Genomic DNA, 16,677 nt, shown 5'->3' with positions numbered 1-16,677 from the left:
AATGGCACAGTAACTGGCACTTAAAAAACAATGGCTACTATTCAAATACTAGGTGCTAGATAATGTACTAAAACTTATCTTATACATATTGCCTCCTTTAATCCTTACAATAGCATTAAGGGATAATTATTATTAGTTATTATTATTTAATTTTACTGAGGAGGAAACTAAGGCTTGGAGAGGTTAAGTAACTTTCTCCAGTAATTTGCACAACTGGTAAACTGGCTGGACTGGGATTTGAACCAAGGCTGTCTGGCAATCAGAGTTCATGCTCTTAAACACAAAATTACATTGCAACCACCATTCCCCAAAATTGTCTCTCTTCCTACAATAGTTGAACTATGAAATGAAAAGAAACCACAGAAAGGAACAGGAGGATCTGATTGTTAAGAAAGGATATATTAAATTTCTTTAGCAGCTCTTCAATTTGCCAAAGGGCCATTCCTACTTATTGAATTAGGTCTATTATCTATTTTAGATCCTACGTATGTGACTTAGAACTTTATACTTGAGCAATTAGGAGGATACTCTGTGTATTTAGTAATCTTTCCATGATTATGAAATAATGACACTCAGGTTCACAGATGGCTTGGCAAAGCATAAAGTGGGCATGGAAAGAACATTCTGTAAAATGATTCTGTTCACATCAGTAGCAGTTTTTTCACTCTTTATTGGGGCTACCAGGTGCAATAAATGAGGATAGGGAATGACAACTATAGAAAGCAAAGAATTAACACTAAATTCTTTGTGAAGGTAAGCAAATATAAATGACACAAGACATTTAAAGGGACAATTATGGTGTGGAGGGACTGTAAAGAGTAAGTTATTTTGACTGGCACAGAGGCTTAAGAAAGGTAATAAGGATGCTCATGGTGAAGTACAAAGGACTGATGAAAATGTAGGAAATATCGAGACTGGATTCTTTCAGATAGAGGGTTAGCTATGAGAACACTGACTCATACTGAGGAGAATTTGAACATGAAGGTTTCTATAAAGGCTGAGGTACACATCTTGAATGATAAAAAGAAATAGAGATTTGACATTTGTTTTGAACTTTCAATGGGAGGTTGGACAAAATAACATGTATTTGAGAATGATGGAATATGATGTTTTCAAGTTGACCCAAAACCATACTGTCAAGGTTTATGGGGAAAACTTCAATATCCATAGGACCCAAGGAAATATTTATGTCAAAGCCACAGAAAGAAATGTGATTTGATACCAAATGGCACTGTTCATACGCAATTCATCTCACAGCTTATCAGGCTTATTATGTGGAAAGTTGAAGTGTTTGGGAGGTTTTTGTATGGTATAAAATAAATGACTTTTTCACTACAACAAAATTTTGGTTCACACTATTTTCTTAGGAAAGAATGTTAGACTGAGAAGTGTATTACTCAATTTGTTTATCAGTTTTACTACCCATCGTCACTCTTGGACCACTTGTGGTGCTCCCAAAAATCAAACACAGCCTCAAAGGATGACAGTTTATGCCACTGAGAATATTCAAATGGGTACAACTCATTCTCTAAAATTAAGTTCAAAAGAGTTCTAAAGATGTTTGGGGTCAGTGTCAACAATACAGAATTACATACAAAGGATAATTAAGTAACTGATTTCAAGGAAACATCAGCACTCATTTAAATGAGTCAGTTTTGGTAATATTGTAAAACAACAACAAAACAGTCCTATCACTTTCTATCTGCACCATGTACTCTGCAGTGTTTCTCCTTCCTTTGTTTTTTTTTAACATGCACTTTAGGTTTTAGAAATCGAGACACTAGGATTTCTGCTCCTGGTATATGGAGTAGATATACTATTCCCTATTCCCTCCATTAAGAACAACAAAAAACTCTGGACATTGTACATAAACAAATATAGGAAAACTCTGGGAAGTAGACTGAAGAAGCTAAGGACCAAGTAACAAGATGGTGGTAAATTTCTCAGGTTTTATTTTTGTGTCATATATCCCAGACTAGGAGTTGAAAAAGTGGGCATCCCCTAAAATGCCAACCAGCGCAGACAACAAAAGCCCCAACAAAAGCCTACTCTCTCTAGCCAAAGAACCAGGAAATAGGGGCATCCTAGCAAGACAGAAAACTTTTAGATTGCTCTACTACAGCCAAACAACATGGAAAGAACTGTGGTCCCATCCCAACAATGCCAGCAAAGTCCAAGTGGGAAGCTGATACTTCTACCCTTATAAGGATTTAACAAGGCACAACACTCCTGCTGGGGTGGTGTCAGAGAAGGCCAAGTAAGGTGTCACTGCATTCATCCCACTGGCCAGTAGTAAGCCACTCCTCACCCAGTGGTGTTAATGGAGACCACATAAGGAGGATGAACTTACACTCTGACCCAGCAGTAATGAGGCACTCCTCTACCTTCCCATTAGAGTGGTTAGAGGAGGTCTTAGTAGAGAGTCAGGATTTTCTCTATCATCCAATTATAAAATGGTATCAGTGGGGTCATCTGGGAGCTGGAACTTCAATCCCCACCTAGCAATAATGAGGAGACTTTGCCTCAAGTGTCACTGGATGCTAAATGGAAAAATTGGACTTGTACTTCCACTTGGCCAAAATGAGGTGCTCCATCATTCCTCAACTGGAGTGGTGTCAGAGAAGGCCAGCTGCAACAGATGGTTAAATACAATCCAGAGTTTTGTAACATAATATGAAAATGTCTAGGTTTTAATCATACCAAGAACCAGGAAGATCTCAAACAATGAAAAAAGACCACCAATAGAGGCCAACATTGAGAAGACAGAAATTAGAATTACCTGACAAAGATTTTTAAGACAACAATTAAAAAAGTGCTTCAATGACTAATTACACACATGCTTGAAAAAAACTAAAAAATAGAAAACTTCTGAAGAAATATAATGTCTTAGCAAAGAAACAGAAGATATAAAGAAGAAACAAATAGAAATTTTAGAACTGGAAAATACAATAACTGAAAAGCTCTGTGAGTAGACTTAATATCAGAATGTAGAGAACAGAGGAAAGAAACAATAAACTGAAAGATAAGACAGTAGAAATTATCTAATCTGTAATGGAGAGAAAACACAATGAAAAAACATGAACAGCCTCAGAGACTCTGTTCAGAAGTTCCAACAGTAAGGAATATTATCAAAAAAGACGAGAAAGAAAGTGGAGCTGAAAAATTAAAAGAAGAAATAATGGCTGAAAAATTCTGAAATTTGGCATATCTTATAGATTTAAGAAGCAGAGAGAATCCCACAAAGGGTAAACCCAAAGAAATCCATGCACAAACACATGATAATCAAACTTCTGAAAACTAAAGGCAAAGGAGAAATCTTAAAAGCAGCTGGAGAAAAATGACGTCTTACCTATAGAGGAAAAACAATTTGAATGACAGTGGATATCTCATCAAAATCCATGGAGGACAGAAGGAAGTGACACAATATTTTTCAAGTGCTGGAGGAAAAGAATTGTCACCCCAACATCCTATACTTGTGAAAATATTCTTCAGTAATCAAAGGGAAATTGAAACATTCTCAGATGAGGGAAAATGAAGAGAATCTGTCACCACTGGACTTATCCTAAAATAATAGCTAAAGGAATTTCTCTAAATCAAAAGAAAATGATAAAAGAAGAAAATTTGGAACATTAGGAAAGGAGAAAGAACATGGCAAGCAAATATATGGGTAAAAAATAAGCTTTCTTTTTCCTCTTGAATTTTCAAAATTATGTTTGATGATTGAAGTAAAATTATGTTACTGTCTGAGGTGATTCTAAATGTATATAGAGGAAATATTTAAGACAATTGTACACTGAGGAGGGTGAAGGGACATAAAAGAAGGTAAGGTTTCTATACTTCAGTTGAACTGCTAAGTGATGATGCTAGTAGACTCTTATAAGTTATGTATATGTAATGCAATACCAGGAACAATAACTAAAAAAGCTACACAAAAAGATATACTAGAAACACTGTAGATAAATCAAAATTAAATTCTAAAAAGAATTCAAACAACTCAGAAGCAGGAAAAAGAAATTAGAGAAGCAAAAAAAGAGAACAAACAGAAAACAAGGACTTAAAAAGACTTAAACCTTAATGTGCCAAATTAAATTAAATGCATAGAGATTAAATACACAAATTAAAAGACAGATCCTGGCAGGCTGGATTAAAGAACATTATTCAACTATATGCAGACTATAAGAAGTCACTTCAACTGTAATGAGCTAGGCAGGTAGATATTAAAAGAATCAAAAATAAATATCATGCAAATATGAATTAAAGGAAATGAGAGGTGGCTACATTAATACTATATAAAGTGGATTTCAGAGCAAATGAAATGTACTAGGAATAAAGAGGAATTTTATAGGATGAAGAAGAGTCAATTCACCAAGAAGACATAGCAATCCTAAATGTATACACAACAAACAACAGAGGTGCAAATGTGTAATGCAAAATTGATAGAACTAAGAAAAAAATAGACAAATGCGTTATTGTTATAATTGGAGATTTCAACACCCTTCTCTAAACAACTGATAGAAGAACTAGACTGAAAATTAGCAAGAAAAAGAAGAATTCAACAATACCATCAACCCACCAGATCTAATTATCACTTACAGAACATTCTATCTGACAGCAGCAGGATACACATTCTCTTCAAGTTCCTACAGAATATTTAATAAGACTATATCCTGATTTGGAAAACAAATCTCAACAAATTTAAAAGAACTGGAATCACACAGAATGTGTTCTCCAACCACAATAAATCAAACTAGGAATGAATGATAGAAAAATAAAAGGAAAATATTCAAACACTTGGGAGCTAAACAATGTAGTTCTAAATAATTCATGGATCAGAGAGGAAGTCTCAAGGGAAATAAAACAATATATTGAACTGAATGTAAATCCAAATTTGAAAAATACAGCTAAAGTAGTGCATATAATAGAAAAGAAGACACCTCAAATCAATAATTAAGATACTACCTCAATAGCTTAGAAAAATAGGAGTCAAATAAACCAAAAGCAAGCGAAGATAGGAAATAATTAAAAAGTTCAGAAATTGCTGAAACTTAAAATGAATTACAGGTAAAATGAATAAAACAAAGAGCTGGTTCTTTGAAAAGATCAATAAAATTGACATACTTCTAGCAAGACTGGAAAAGAAAAAGAAAGCCACAAATTACCAAAATCAAGAGTGAAGGGGATATCAATAAAGGCCCTACCAACATCATAAGGATAATAACGTATAATACTACAAATAGCTCTACATAAGTAAATTTGACAACTCATATGAAATGGATCATTTCCTCAAAAAACACAAACTACTATAACTCACACAATATGAACTAGGTAATTTGAATAGTCCTGAAGCTATCAAGGTTGGATATAATTTAAAAACTTCCAGGAAAAAATCTCTGGACGCAGATGGTTACACTGGAGAATTCTATTAAAAGTTTAAATAAGAGTCAACAGTAATTCTACACATAGTTTTCCAGATAGTAGATGAGGCAGAAAAGCTTCCCAATTTGTGAATAAAACCACATAAGGACAGTACAAAAAAAAAAAAAAGAAAGAAAGAAAGAAAGAAAGAAAAAGAAAACTACAGACTAATATCCTTTAGAATACAGATGCCAAAGTCCTTAACAAAATATTGGCAAATAGCATTCAGCAATATATAAAAAGAAACATCATGGCTGAGTGGGGGTTACTTGAATAATACAAAGCTTTTTCAGTATTTGAAAATCAACCAGTGCAATGCCTTGTATTAATGGGCTACAGAAGATAAATCATGTGATCATATCAAACGAAGCAGAATAATGTTGTCTTGAAGATAAGAGTGTATTTATGTCAAGCACCTTAGTACAATGCCTAATATGTATTGTAGATACTGTTTTATGATTATGACAACCAAACTGTTAAGCTTTATTTTTTTCTTCTTGTGGTGTTTGTATTCAGCTAGGGCAATTTTGATGCCAAAAATCTATGTTCTCCCATTTGGACATTAGAGGACGAACTTTTACAAATACATGAAATGGAGATCTGAAGCTTGAAGGAGAGGGGGTAGGAAGTTGCTGTTTCTCTTGCCCTAGGGACTTGGTGACAGTGCATTCTGCTGGCACAGTGCAGTATTGGGGAGGGGGATTCAAAATATTTGCAGAGCTTAAATTTTTTAGAGCCAAATACTGGTGATATACTCCAGTGCTTCAAATGACAGATAAAAAAGTGAGGCAATAGGGCCTTTCCCTTCAGTGCATATGCCTTAGGATGGCTTATATGTGCAGGCAGTCATTTGTGGCTTAGTGTATCTCCATAAGCAAATTTTTTTGTGATTAAATGCCAACTTATAAAATATATCTCTGGAATTGGAAATTATTAATCAAAATGAAAAAAACAACAGAGGATCCATAATAGAAAAAATGGTGAAATTAGAGCTAAATCTACACATTCCACAGAGTTTGTTGTGTGATGATGCTGACTTTTACATTCCTGAAATAAAATGAACAGGAAGATGTTAGCACTAACAATAAAAGTTTGACAATCACTTATCTTGCCCTTAAGATTTCTAGGAACTAAAGGTAGTGAAGTAAGTCAGATAAAAATCAAGTGTCAAGAAATGGCACCTTATCATTTTGACATCCTCTATTTGGCAGCAATCCTTGATCATCTGCCAGTTGTCATGTGGTTTAGGTCTTCAAATTACATACTCAATCACGGACATTTTCATTGCAATGGATTAATTTCACATTTTATTTTTGCTTTTATATTTCTTCTGAAATGAAGATAGTATAAATGTTATTGAGTTAGCTCAATTTTCTGAAGTAGAATAGTCATTTGTTTTAAGGAATACCTATGTTAAGAATTGATGAAGTAAGTAGTTTTAATCTGCCACTGTTTTCTATTGCTTTAATCTGTGCCAAGATTTTTTTTTCCTCTTACTTAATAGCCATTTGATAGGCACTCTTTGGGTTTGCACTTTTATTAAGGAAATAATTTAGAGTCAGTCTGGATAAGAGCAATCTCCTGATTTTATGACAGTAATGTCCCACACTACTGGAGATAGCTATATTGTCGCACTGGTATTCGGAGATAAAGTAATGTGCTTTGTGAATTAAAGAACTAATGTTGTATTAAGTATGAAAATCCAATACAAAAGCGACTGTGAAACTAAACAATACTTTATTCAGCTGTCGTTCTTGCTGTAAGTTATAGAAGAATTTTCCATTCACATTTCTACAACTTCCTACCTGCACTATTTTTTAGAACAAATTTAATTACATAATAGGAATAAAGTAAGTTTCAAAAATACCTATGAATTAAATAATACTAAAATCAACTGATTAAAATATAGCATCCTGGCTGTTCAGATCGACAAAAGGAATATTTGAAATGGATCATTAAATACAGAAAATTATTCCATTGATTTTTTTTCAAAAGCTTCTTCCTGATTTAACCACTAAGTGTATGGAACTGCCTCTGAAGGATCCCATTTTCATGAAATTTTTGACTTCCTACTGGCCATGTACTCTTGCTTTGGCAATTAATTCTTGTTAAGCAAGCAAGTCTTTATATATTTTCAGCCTTCTCTCTCTTATATAAATAATTTCCAATTATAGGGAGATTTGAATCTAATTGGATGTATTCATTCTTATTTCTCTAGTATAGCAAAAGGCATGGCTTCATGGGCACACTGGAAAAGGTAACACAATCATCAATCAATAAGCCTTTTTTAAAAAGAGTACAATTTAGTTCATCTGAATAACAGTTCTGATACTGGTAAACCAAAAAGAAGTGCAATACAAAATTCTCAAGACTAGATTTGAGCCTTAGCTTACAATTCCTATAATTGTTCTTTGGATTGTTCTATATATTTTAACCTGTACAACCCCAAACAGTGAATTTTTATCCTGTTCTAGAACAATAACATATTTATTCCATAAAGGCCATGCTGAGGCTAGTGTGGTAGAGACAGAGGCATGTATTTGTTAGGGAGGGAAATTAGTGGCTGTCTTAATATAGACAGTAAATATAAGCATCAAAAATTTCAATGAGCCTTCAACACGTGTTTGATAGATGCCTAAAAATGTCATCAATAGTTGATCCTTAATCACAGAAGTCCCCTAAGATATAATTTTCATCTATTTACTTTATTCCTAATCCTTCCTAACCTGGAGTGATATTTATGACAGTGGGTATGTTCACCTCTCAGGCAACTGGTGTGATTGGAACTGTTGCTTAAAACTCCCTTTTCAAACTAAGGGTGAAATTAAGGTGTGGATACTTACTATTCACACAAATATTCAGTTCCAGATTATTTCTGAATACTAAAACTCAAAGGAAAGTGGAGTTGCATTATCATTGATCTAGAGAGTCAAAGTTCTGCTAGGGTTAGAGGTTCTTTTTCATTTGGACACATTTGGTATTTTCCCACAGTTCCACTTTCCTTTTTAAACTTATGTCCCTTGAAAAAAGTGGCTTTTGATCAAAAGAAAAACTCAATATATTTGCGTAAGAAATGTCTCTCTGGGGGCAACAGATAGTGCTAAAAGTTTTTGTTTATTTGTTTTTGATAATTAAAAAATCTATAATTGTATGACTTCATCAATCTACCCTTTCACTGACTCACTTCTCGTTTTGGGGGCAAAGCTCACTGATAACAAATACATTTGACTGCTATTTCTTTTTGAAGTCCAGTAGCCTCAGTAGAAGTGACACCAACATGAGTGAGGGTGATAGGAAGAGGATGGTTGAGGGAAACAAGGAGAATCTCAACCTACCAACTGACTCAAAAAGATCTCTTTTCCTAATGTTTATAAAAATGTTTGGAGTTCAAAATGACTCTAAATGCAGGATTCCAGTCTGTTTTTGAGTTTCAGTGATGACCCAGTCTACCAGAAGAAAAATTTACCACAACCAGTGCAAAATTTGCTTCTATCAGAGGAGAAAAATGAGGCTTGGGAAAGAGAATCAGAAAAGAGGGAGTCAGGATTGTGCTTGGCATTACTCACAGTAATAGAGAATATTGGTTTTGTTTGCTTATGGACTGATGAAGTCAAGTCATTACTCCTGGGCATTCTTCACTGTTAATAATACATATTGCTTTAGGAGGGAAAAACTACAAAGCCTCAGGTGAAACTTACACTACTTGACATATTTCTTTCTGTACAAAAGGAGAGTTTAGCTACGGCATTGACATTCACTAAAGTTTCAGAAGCATTTTTTTAAAATTTCAATATTACTTTAAACTAGAGCAGATATGCTTGACTTTTATGTTATTGATGGAAACAGGAAACATTTCTATTTCTCTGTCTCTTATCTCTCATATGTTAAGGTTTACCCAGTTGATTTTCATATCTGCTTCATCCACACCTTGACTTGCTCTCTTATAGCCTCAGGATTTGTTCTACTTATTGCCATTCTTATGTTTTCTAATATTTAAATCTTCACCTATCTTTCTTGTCTATTCCAGACTTTCCTCTATTTCTGTGTAAGTAAGTTACATTCGCCTTCCGCCCCTGCCCCACCTCCCGTCCCCTGTTTTTGATATAAGGGATTCCAACAGCAATAATGTCCATTCTCAGTTAAATACAAAAGCCAATAATTGTAGTTACATTTATTTCAGTTGCACATGCATAGAGTACTGATAGCAATATTTGTTTTTAAAGGCAGTAATTTTGGAGAAAATTACTTTTCAATGACTACAACTTAAAGATTATACATTTTAGATAAGATTTTTATAGCATAATAAAATGATTTTATTTAAATTACTAAATGTATAGCTTGATTTTTCTTAAGTTGATTTTCTTTTAAACATCTACTTATTTAAAAATGACATAAATTTATTCTTATCCTGTGAAAAATTCTACAACAGACTGATTTTTGTTACCAAGTGAAAAATCAATCCCAGTAGTAGTTTGATTCAGTTGTTTTAAACATAAATGATGGTGTGGTTGTATAGTCAATAGCAAAACAATTTAAGATTTTCAAAAGATATTTTAGACTTGATCTTTCTATATATGTATAAAAAGAAACAGTAAAATGCATTATACTAAGAAACATGACAAATGGCAAAATTATAATAAGGAATGAATGTTAATAAATTAAAAAAATTTTTAATACGTCATATGGTCTGAAAAAGCAAAAATTTCGATTTGGGGACCTGTGAAAGAAAGAATTAAAAGAACATAAAAATGATCAAACCCCACATAATTTCTTTTAGTTTCTGCTAATGAGTTCCTGGGCATGCCTCAGAGATGACGAGCAACTGGAAATCCTGACGCTCTTAATGGCTGAGCTTCCAATGCCTGGCATTGTAGATGTGAGAAAATCATGGGCAAGTTCAGCATAAGGGGCATGTCCGTGAGCCAAGACTAAATTAGCTACATTTTTATACCTTTTTCTTCAGCTATGTACATCCTGATGTTGACCCTTGATACCCACCTTTATTATTCTAACTGCCAAGTCATTATGCACTTAACCTAGAATAACAGACACTTGAGGAGGGAAGAGTCACTAATGCTGAAAGAGACCTTTGAATGTCTAGTCTTTACATATTAAAGAATTTTCAGATTTAATATCACTGGAATTTTAAAGTTTCTTGGATACCTTTTCAAGAAGAGAAACGTTTTAAGTTTCATTTGTTTTAATATGTCACTTCAGCCTTTTTCCTGCAATGTTTTCCTGCTCCAGCATTTTAACATACCCTTACAGGTATTGTCCTTCAATTTAAAACCTTCTCAGGGATATTCAACCTTTTTAAGACTCTCAATACTTTTAACAGAGTTTGTCATGTCAGATTTAGAGAAAAACAGCCTTGTCATCCTTATGGAGAGTTCTACCAAATCAGAGTACAATGTCTGACTTTAAAATGAAAATGGTTTTCGTTTATATTTTACATTATGACCTTCATACTATATTCGGTTACATTTAGGAGAGTCATCTAAAATATTTAGTCACCCACGTGATCTTGGCAAGTAACCTAACCTCAATTCCAAGTCTCTGAGAAAGTCTAAATTCAGTTTCTTCTTTCATTAAAGTGGACAAAAATAATAGTGTTTACCTCATATGATTGTTGTGACGATAAGACGAACAAATACATGAAAACATTTAGCACAATGCCTGACACAGGGTAGTATTTAATGCATGGTACCTCATAGTTCTTACCATGGTGACTGCGACTTAATCCAATAGACTGAAGCAGTAAAAGCAATGATGCGATACGACTCTAAAATGCAGATACTCCTTCTGAGCACTTTTGTTATAAACTAAACATTTTAACAGCAATTCTCAAAGTGCTCAAGTAGTACTGTCTGGAATTTGAGGGTGTGAGGGTGGATTTACCTTACTGTGACATGTTCTTCTAGCAGTGGTTCCCAGACTTTTTGAATTAATGGACACCAGAATTTGAGATTTTGAGACTGACATAGCAAGAGAGAATTTAAAAACTACCTCCTACTATTATGCCACTGAAAAAAGAGGCTAGGATTTAACACCCTCAACACTTTGCCATATATTAGCCACTCTCAGGTACATAGAACAATGATGGTAGATACAGGAGCAAAATTCTTTCTGATAGATGAACACATTGTGTTTATTTTATATATCTAAACCTCTGGATCCACAGCTTGGAGGGTACCCACATTTGTTCTCCTGTAATGCTTGGAGTACTGCTAGGCATAGCCATAGGTATTACCGATATTAGTTCAAAAGATACAATAACTAGAACAGAGAGCCACAAGTTCAACCATAGTCTTTCTAAAATGGATTTCCCACTGAATCTCTGCAGCATTACAGTACTTTCTGATCACAGTAGTATCACAGTACTAGTACTACACAGTAGTATTATCCTAGTAGTAGCATCATAGTAGTATCCCTTGGCATAGAGAAAAGATTTAAAAAATCTTCTGCAGAGACTTTGAGAAGCAGACTGAAATGGGGTACTGACTAAGACTTCTTCACCACTTATTATCCTTGATTCCTCATTCCATTTGTAGTTTAATTTCTGATTTTTCATTCTCATCCTATCTAGCCTAATGACTACTTACTTCAGGACAACGACAAAACAAACACTGACTTTTAAAAAAATTGATTGTAGAATAAAATATAAGCTCAAAGAATAATAGTACAACTTTCACCTCTATTTTGGTAAATCCAGCAGCCCAGGCTAATAATCCCATTAACATTTTCATTTCCTTAGGTTGATTCTCACTAGAATTTTAACTTGATATCCTCAATTAATATATAATAAACTAAAATTGAATATTTAAAGCATTCTTTATTCTCTTTAATCTGTGACATAATAGGTAAACATATCCATTATTAGGTTCTAAAGTCTCAGATTTTAGGCAAAAGTGTTATAACATAGGGTAGTCAGAAAATGCTTATGATAGTAGGAAAAAGCTATAAGTGAGTTTACACATGAATGACATGGTAAAATTTTAAATACATATTACATTATTTCACATTTGACAAGATGTATAAAAGGCTACTGAAATTTTCAGATAGATTAAACAATTATTTTAGCCGTTAACAAGAATAACTAGCTCACAAATGTTTAATCAATACAGAATTGCATGGGGTTCTCAAAGCAAGTAGAGAAGCAAGCAAATGATCATCATGATTTGTATTGATGATATGATTAAACATAATATTATGGACTTTGAAAATAGATTTTATGTAAAATGGATGCATGAATGGATAATGTAAACAACTGTTAATACCATTTAGAGTAATAAATGAATAAGGCTTTTCCTTTTATGGGAAAATTATAGTAGCCCTTTGCAACTAAGTATGTGATTACGGTTCTCTCCTTTGGTTAGGTTATGTAAGGGTCCCTTGGCTCTGATAGGTACTCCTTCAATTTCCTACCATCACATTCACAATCTCCTCTTTTTTCATAAAGAAGCAGATTTCCCTACTTTAGTGAGATTTCCAACTTCCTCTTCACCAATCGCTTCTCATCAGCCTTTAAATGTAATCAGGTGTTTGCCATCTTAAATATTCCTTCTATCTTCCTCATATCCCCTTCCAGATTCTACCATAATTCTCTTTCTTTTTAAAAGGAAACTCCTTTCCTGAGTTTTTTAAAAGTTTCTCTATTTCTTAATGTAGGTTCCTATGGATTCTGCCCCTTCAGTTAAGTAAATTACTTTTGCCAAGACCACCAATAACCTTTTTGTTGTTAAAGCCAAGGAGCCTTTACTCACCTTGCTTGATATTTTTTGCACCATGTGATACTGTTGACCCTTCCCTCCTTTAAACATTTTTTTCTACTTGATTTCTAAGGTGCCACTTTTCCTTGTTTTTCCTTCTACAGTTTTTTAGTGGTCATTGGAGTTGAAAGTGCATCTATTCTATTCCAACTGATTAGTCAAGGCCAATCATACAATTCCATTCATCTTGCTAGGGGTGAGAAGTCCTTAGCTATTTTGTATCAATGAGATGTAAAAAGAGGCTTGTGGGGGGATTTAGGGAAGACAGGTTTTGCTTGTAAGAGACAGCTATGGGAAACTTGGTTCTCTCTCCTGATGGATTGGAAGGAGGAAGCTTGTTATCTTCAATTGCCATAGGTAGCCATCTGATAATTATGAAAGGAACCAATTTTAGTATAAAGGCAACAATATGAATGGAAGAATGGACAGGGAAAAAAAAACCTAAATATTTAAAATTATCTAACTGAAGACTAATCTGAGCCTTACCCTAGATCTTGTCTACTTCTTATGTTAGCTAAATATTTTAGTGTTCAAGGCTGGAATTTTCTATAACTTGTGGTAGAAAGAAACTTATTGACAAAATCGTTGGTCATTCCTTCTCTGTTCTTGTTTCTAAGGACATGCCTTAAATGTTGGTGTTCTGTGGAGTTCTATGTCGTCTATCTGTCTCACTCACGACTCAATTATGACTTATGTTTTAATGATTGCTAAATTTATATCGTCAACTAAGATTTCTCTCCTGAACTTCAGAAAAATATAGCTAAATATCCACGAAAAATTTCCACTCAGATTTCCTAAAGATACCTCAAATCTACATCTTAAAATTTAAACTTCCCTCCCCTCCTCCACTTACACCTATTACTCTTTTGCTTTCCCATCTCAGTGGATGGCACATCATGACTCATACAAATTAGAAACCTGGGGATTAGTCTTGGAACTCTTAGCTGTCTCTTAGGCCCTATGTCCAGTCAATCACAAGATCACGTTGGCTCTACCTTTTAAGAATATATTGGATCTTTGCATTTTCTCTCTACCACCCGTTGCTTCCATCTACTCTCCCTTGGATTACAAGAGAAGCTTTGTAACTCATTCCGTGGCCTCTAGTTTTTCTGCTCCCCAATTCATTCTTTGAAAAGCTGTCAAAGTGCTCTTTAGATGAAAATTTAATGATGTCTCTCCCCTGTTTAAAACACTTCTTCCCATTTCTTTCAGGATAAAGCCCAGCATAATCTGGTTTATGCTTATCCTCCTAGCTTTATTTTATGCCACCCCTCTCGCTTAACTTTCTTTAATTTCTTTACTAAACTGGTGTCCTCTCCAGGTGCTCTCCTAGCTATCTTCACAGGACTATATCTGCAGTGCTGGATATTGTTCAATAGGCAGATTAATAACGTGTATAACACCTGCAAATCAGAATATTAACAATTATTTTGGGTAAAATAATTTGATATTTAATATATCTTTTAAAAAAAGCACTGAAGTATTTATCAAGGGAAAAATCACCAATTATGTTACAAAGAAAGTATGGTATGATGTAGTGTATATGTTATGAAGCACAATTATAAAATGAACATTTATGAGCTTAAGAACTAGAGTGTAAGAATCACAATTCAGCTTAAGAAACAGAACAGTACTAAAACTAATAACAGCTTCCTCCCTGATTCTACCCCCAGCCTCCCCTTTAGAGATAACCATAATCCTAAATTTATGTTAACCATTCCCTTATAAAAAGTTTTATCACTCATATACTTATGCTTAAATAATATATTTTTAGTTTTGCTTGTTTTAGAGATGTATAAATATGTAACTCTTGATGTGTGCCATCTTCTGAAACTTGTTTTTCACTCAAACTATGCTTCTAAAGTTTATAGACATTATCCTGATTATAGCTAACAAATGTTCATTGCTGTAAAGTATTCCCTTGTGTGAATATTTTTATCACGTTTCTTGTGATAGACATTTAGGCTTATCCAGTATTCTACTATTGTAAGTGTTGGTACCTTGAATGACATACACAAGAGTTCTTCTAGGATAATATCTTAGGAAGGCACTTATTGGAATGTTGGGTATATGCATATTCAGCTTTATAAGATAATTTGTTGCCAATGTGATTGTGCTTTATACTCCCACAAGAAGTATAGAGTTTACATTGCTCTTATACTTGCAAAGAACTTATATTTTCATACTTCTTAATTTTTGTTAGTCCAGTAGGTATAAAATAGCATTTTTTCTGTATTTCCCTGATTGATAAAAAGGTTCAGTTTTATTTTAATGTTAATTTACTCTCCTGATGCCCTTGTATTTTACCATACTTTTGGTACTGTGTTATATGTCTTTTCATAATGATTTGTAGGAGTTTTAAAAAATATATTCTGGAATATAAATCCCTTGTCCCTCATATATGTTGCAATTATCTTCTCGGTTATAGCTTTCTTTTTGCTCCCTTTATGGTGATTTAACATGAAGTATTACAATTACCTACTTATCACTGAACTTACCTCACCAGACTAATAAGTCCTAGAGGTAAGACACCATACCATATCTTATTCATTTTTGTTCCCTAACATCTAGCAAGTACTCAACACATAGTAGTGCTGCTTAGCACATACAGTTGCTCACTAAGTGTCTGATGAATGAATGACAAGATGAATGAGTTGCTATGACTTTAGAAATGGTGAATCAATCTTTTGTGGTCAAATTTCATTTTATGCAAATTGGCTACACCATTCTGCTGAATCCAACAGAGTCAGAAAGTATACATTACACAATTTCCTGTAGCTGCACTTCAAAGGTGGGTGTCAGACACAAATAAGAGGTGACAGATCTTCAGAGAGGTGGCAGGATGTTGTTTATAAAAATTCATTACCAGCTCTGAGCATTTGGCAATGCTCACTTTTCATTCTTTTCAATGCACTTACAGTTAACCAGACTCCCTATTGTGGGATAGTATTTAGCCTAAATTTATCACAAAGTTAGAAATGATGTTAAGACGCAAGATATGGATTACATATTACAATGGATATGAAAGATTCATGGTTTGTGTCATTAATTTGAAATTGGTTACCTTTTTAGTAATGGTGTCCGGAGGTACATCCCGCCTCCCAAGAGGATAAGGATTCCACTGGCCACTAGGAGATACATCTTCTTGTCCATTGTCTAAAATGTTGCTTTGCTGGGACGGGGTCTATTGCAAAAATGGTATGGCATTGTTTAGTGATGTAATAGAAGTTTATCATAGTTTTCTGAAAAGAGTCCCTCATGATTATGGTAAAATTAATTTTGTTTAATCACAGAAAAACATATATCCTAAACTGGAGGTATTATTATACACTATTTACGTGGTAAGAATTGTAAATTAATAGCTTTTTGGAAGCAGTGAGAAATTCAATTAAAATAACCATATTATAGTTATTTACTGAATTTTAAAGAGAAGTTTAAATTTACAGTACTGGAATAAAAATAATCAGGATAAAATTAACCAATTGTTAAAAAC

General features: G+C 33.8%; 1 protein-coding gene across 3 annotated transcripts in view; it reads right to left on the bottom strand.

Moving 5' to 3' along the window:
* The window catches only part of LRRC7 (leucine rich repeat containing 7), a gene marked incomplete at both ends in the record, with an annotated part of 384,656 nt that overhangs the window by 52,590 nt on the left and 315,389 nt on the right, over positions 1-16,677 (bottom strand). For all 3 annotated transcript variants that reach the window (XM_079697001.1, XM_079697002.1, XM_079697003.1), the window contains one exon: positions 16,249-16,368. In XM_079697001.1, the coding sequence (XP_079553127.1) occupies positions 16,249-16,368 (120 nt within the window). The remainder of the gene's footprint in view (positions 1-16,248; positions 16,369-16,677) is intronic.

The sequence above is a fragment of the Hyperoodon ampullatus genome, assembly GCF_949752795.1.
Source record: "Hyperoodon ampullatus genome assembly, chromosome: 2".
In the NCBI taxonomy this organism is placed as follows: domain Eukaryota; kingdom Metazoa; phylum Chordata; class Mammalia; order Artiodactyla; family Ziphiidae; genus Hyperoodon; species Hyperoodon ampullatus.
This window is presented reverse-complemented; position numbering and strand designations above follow the sequence as displayed.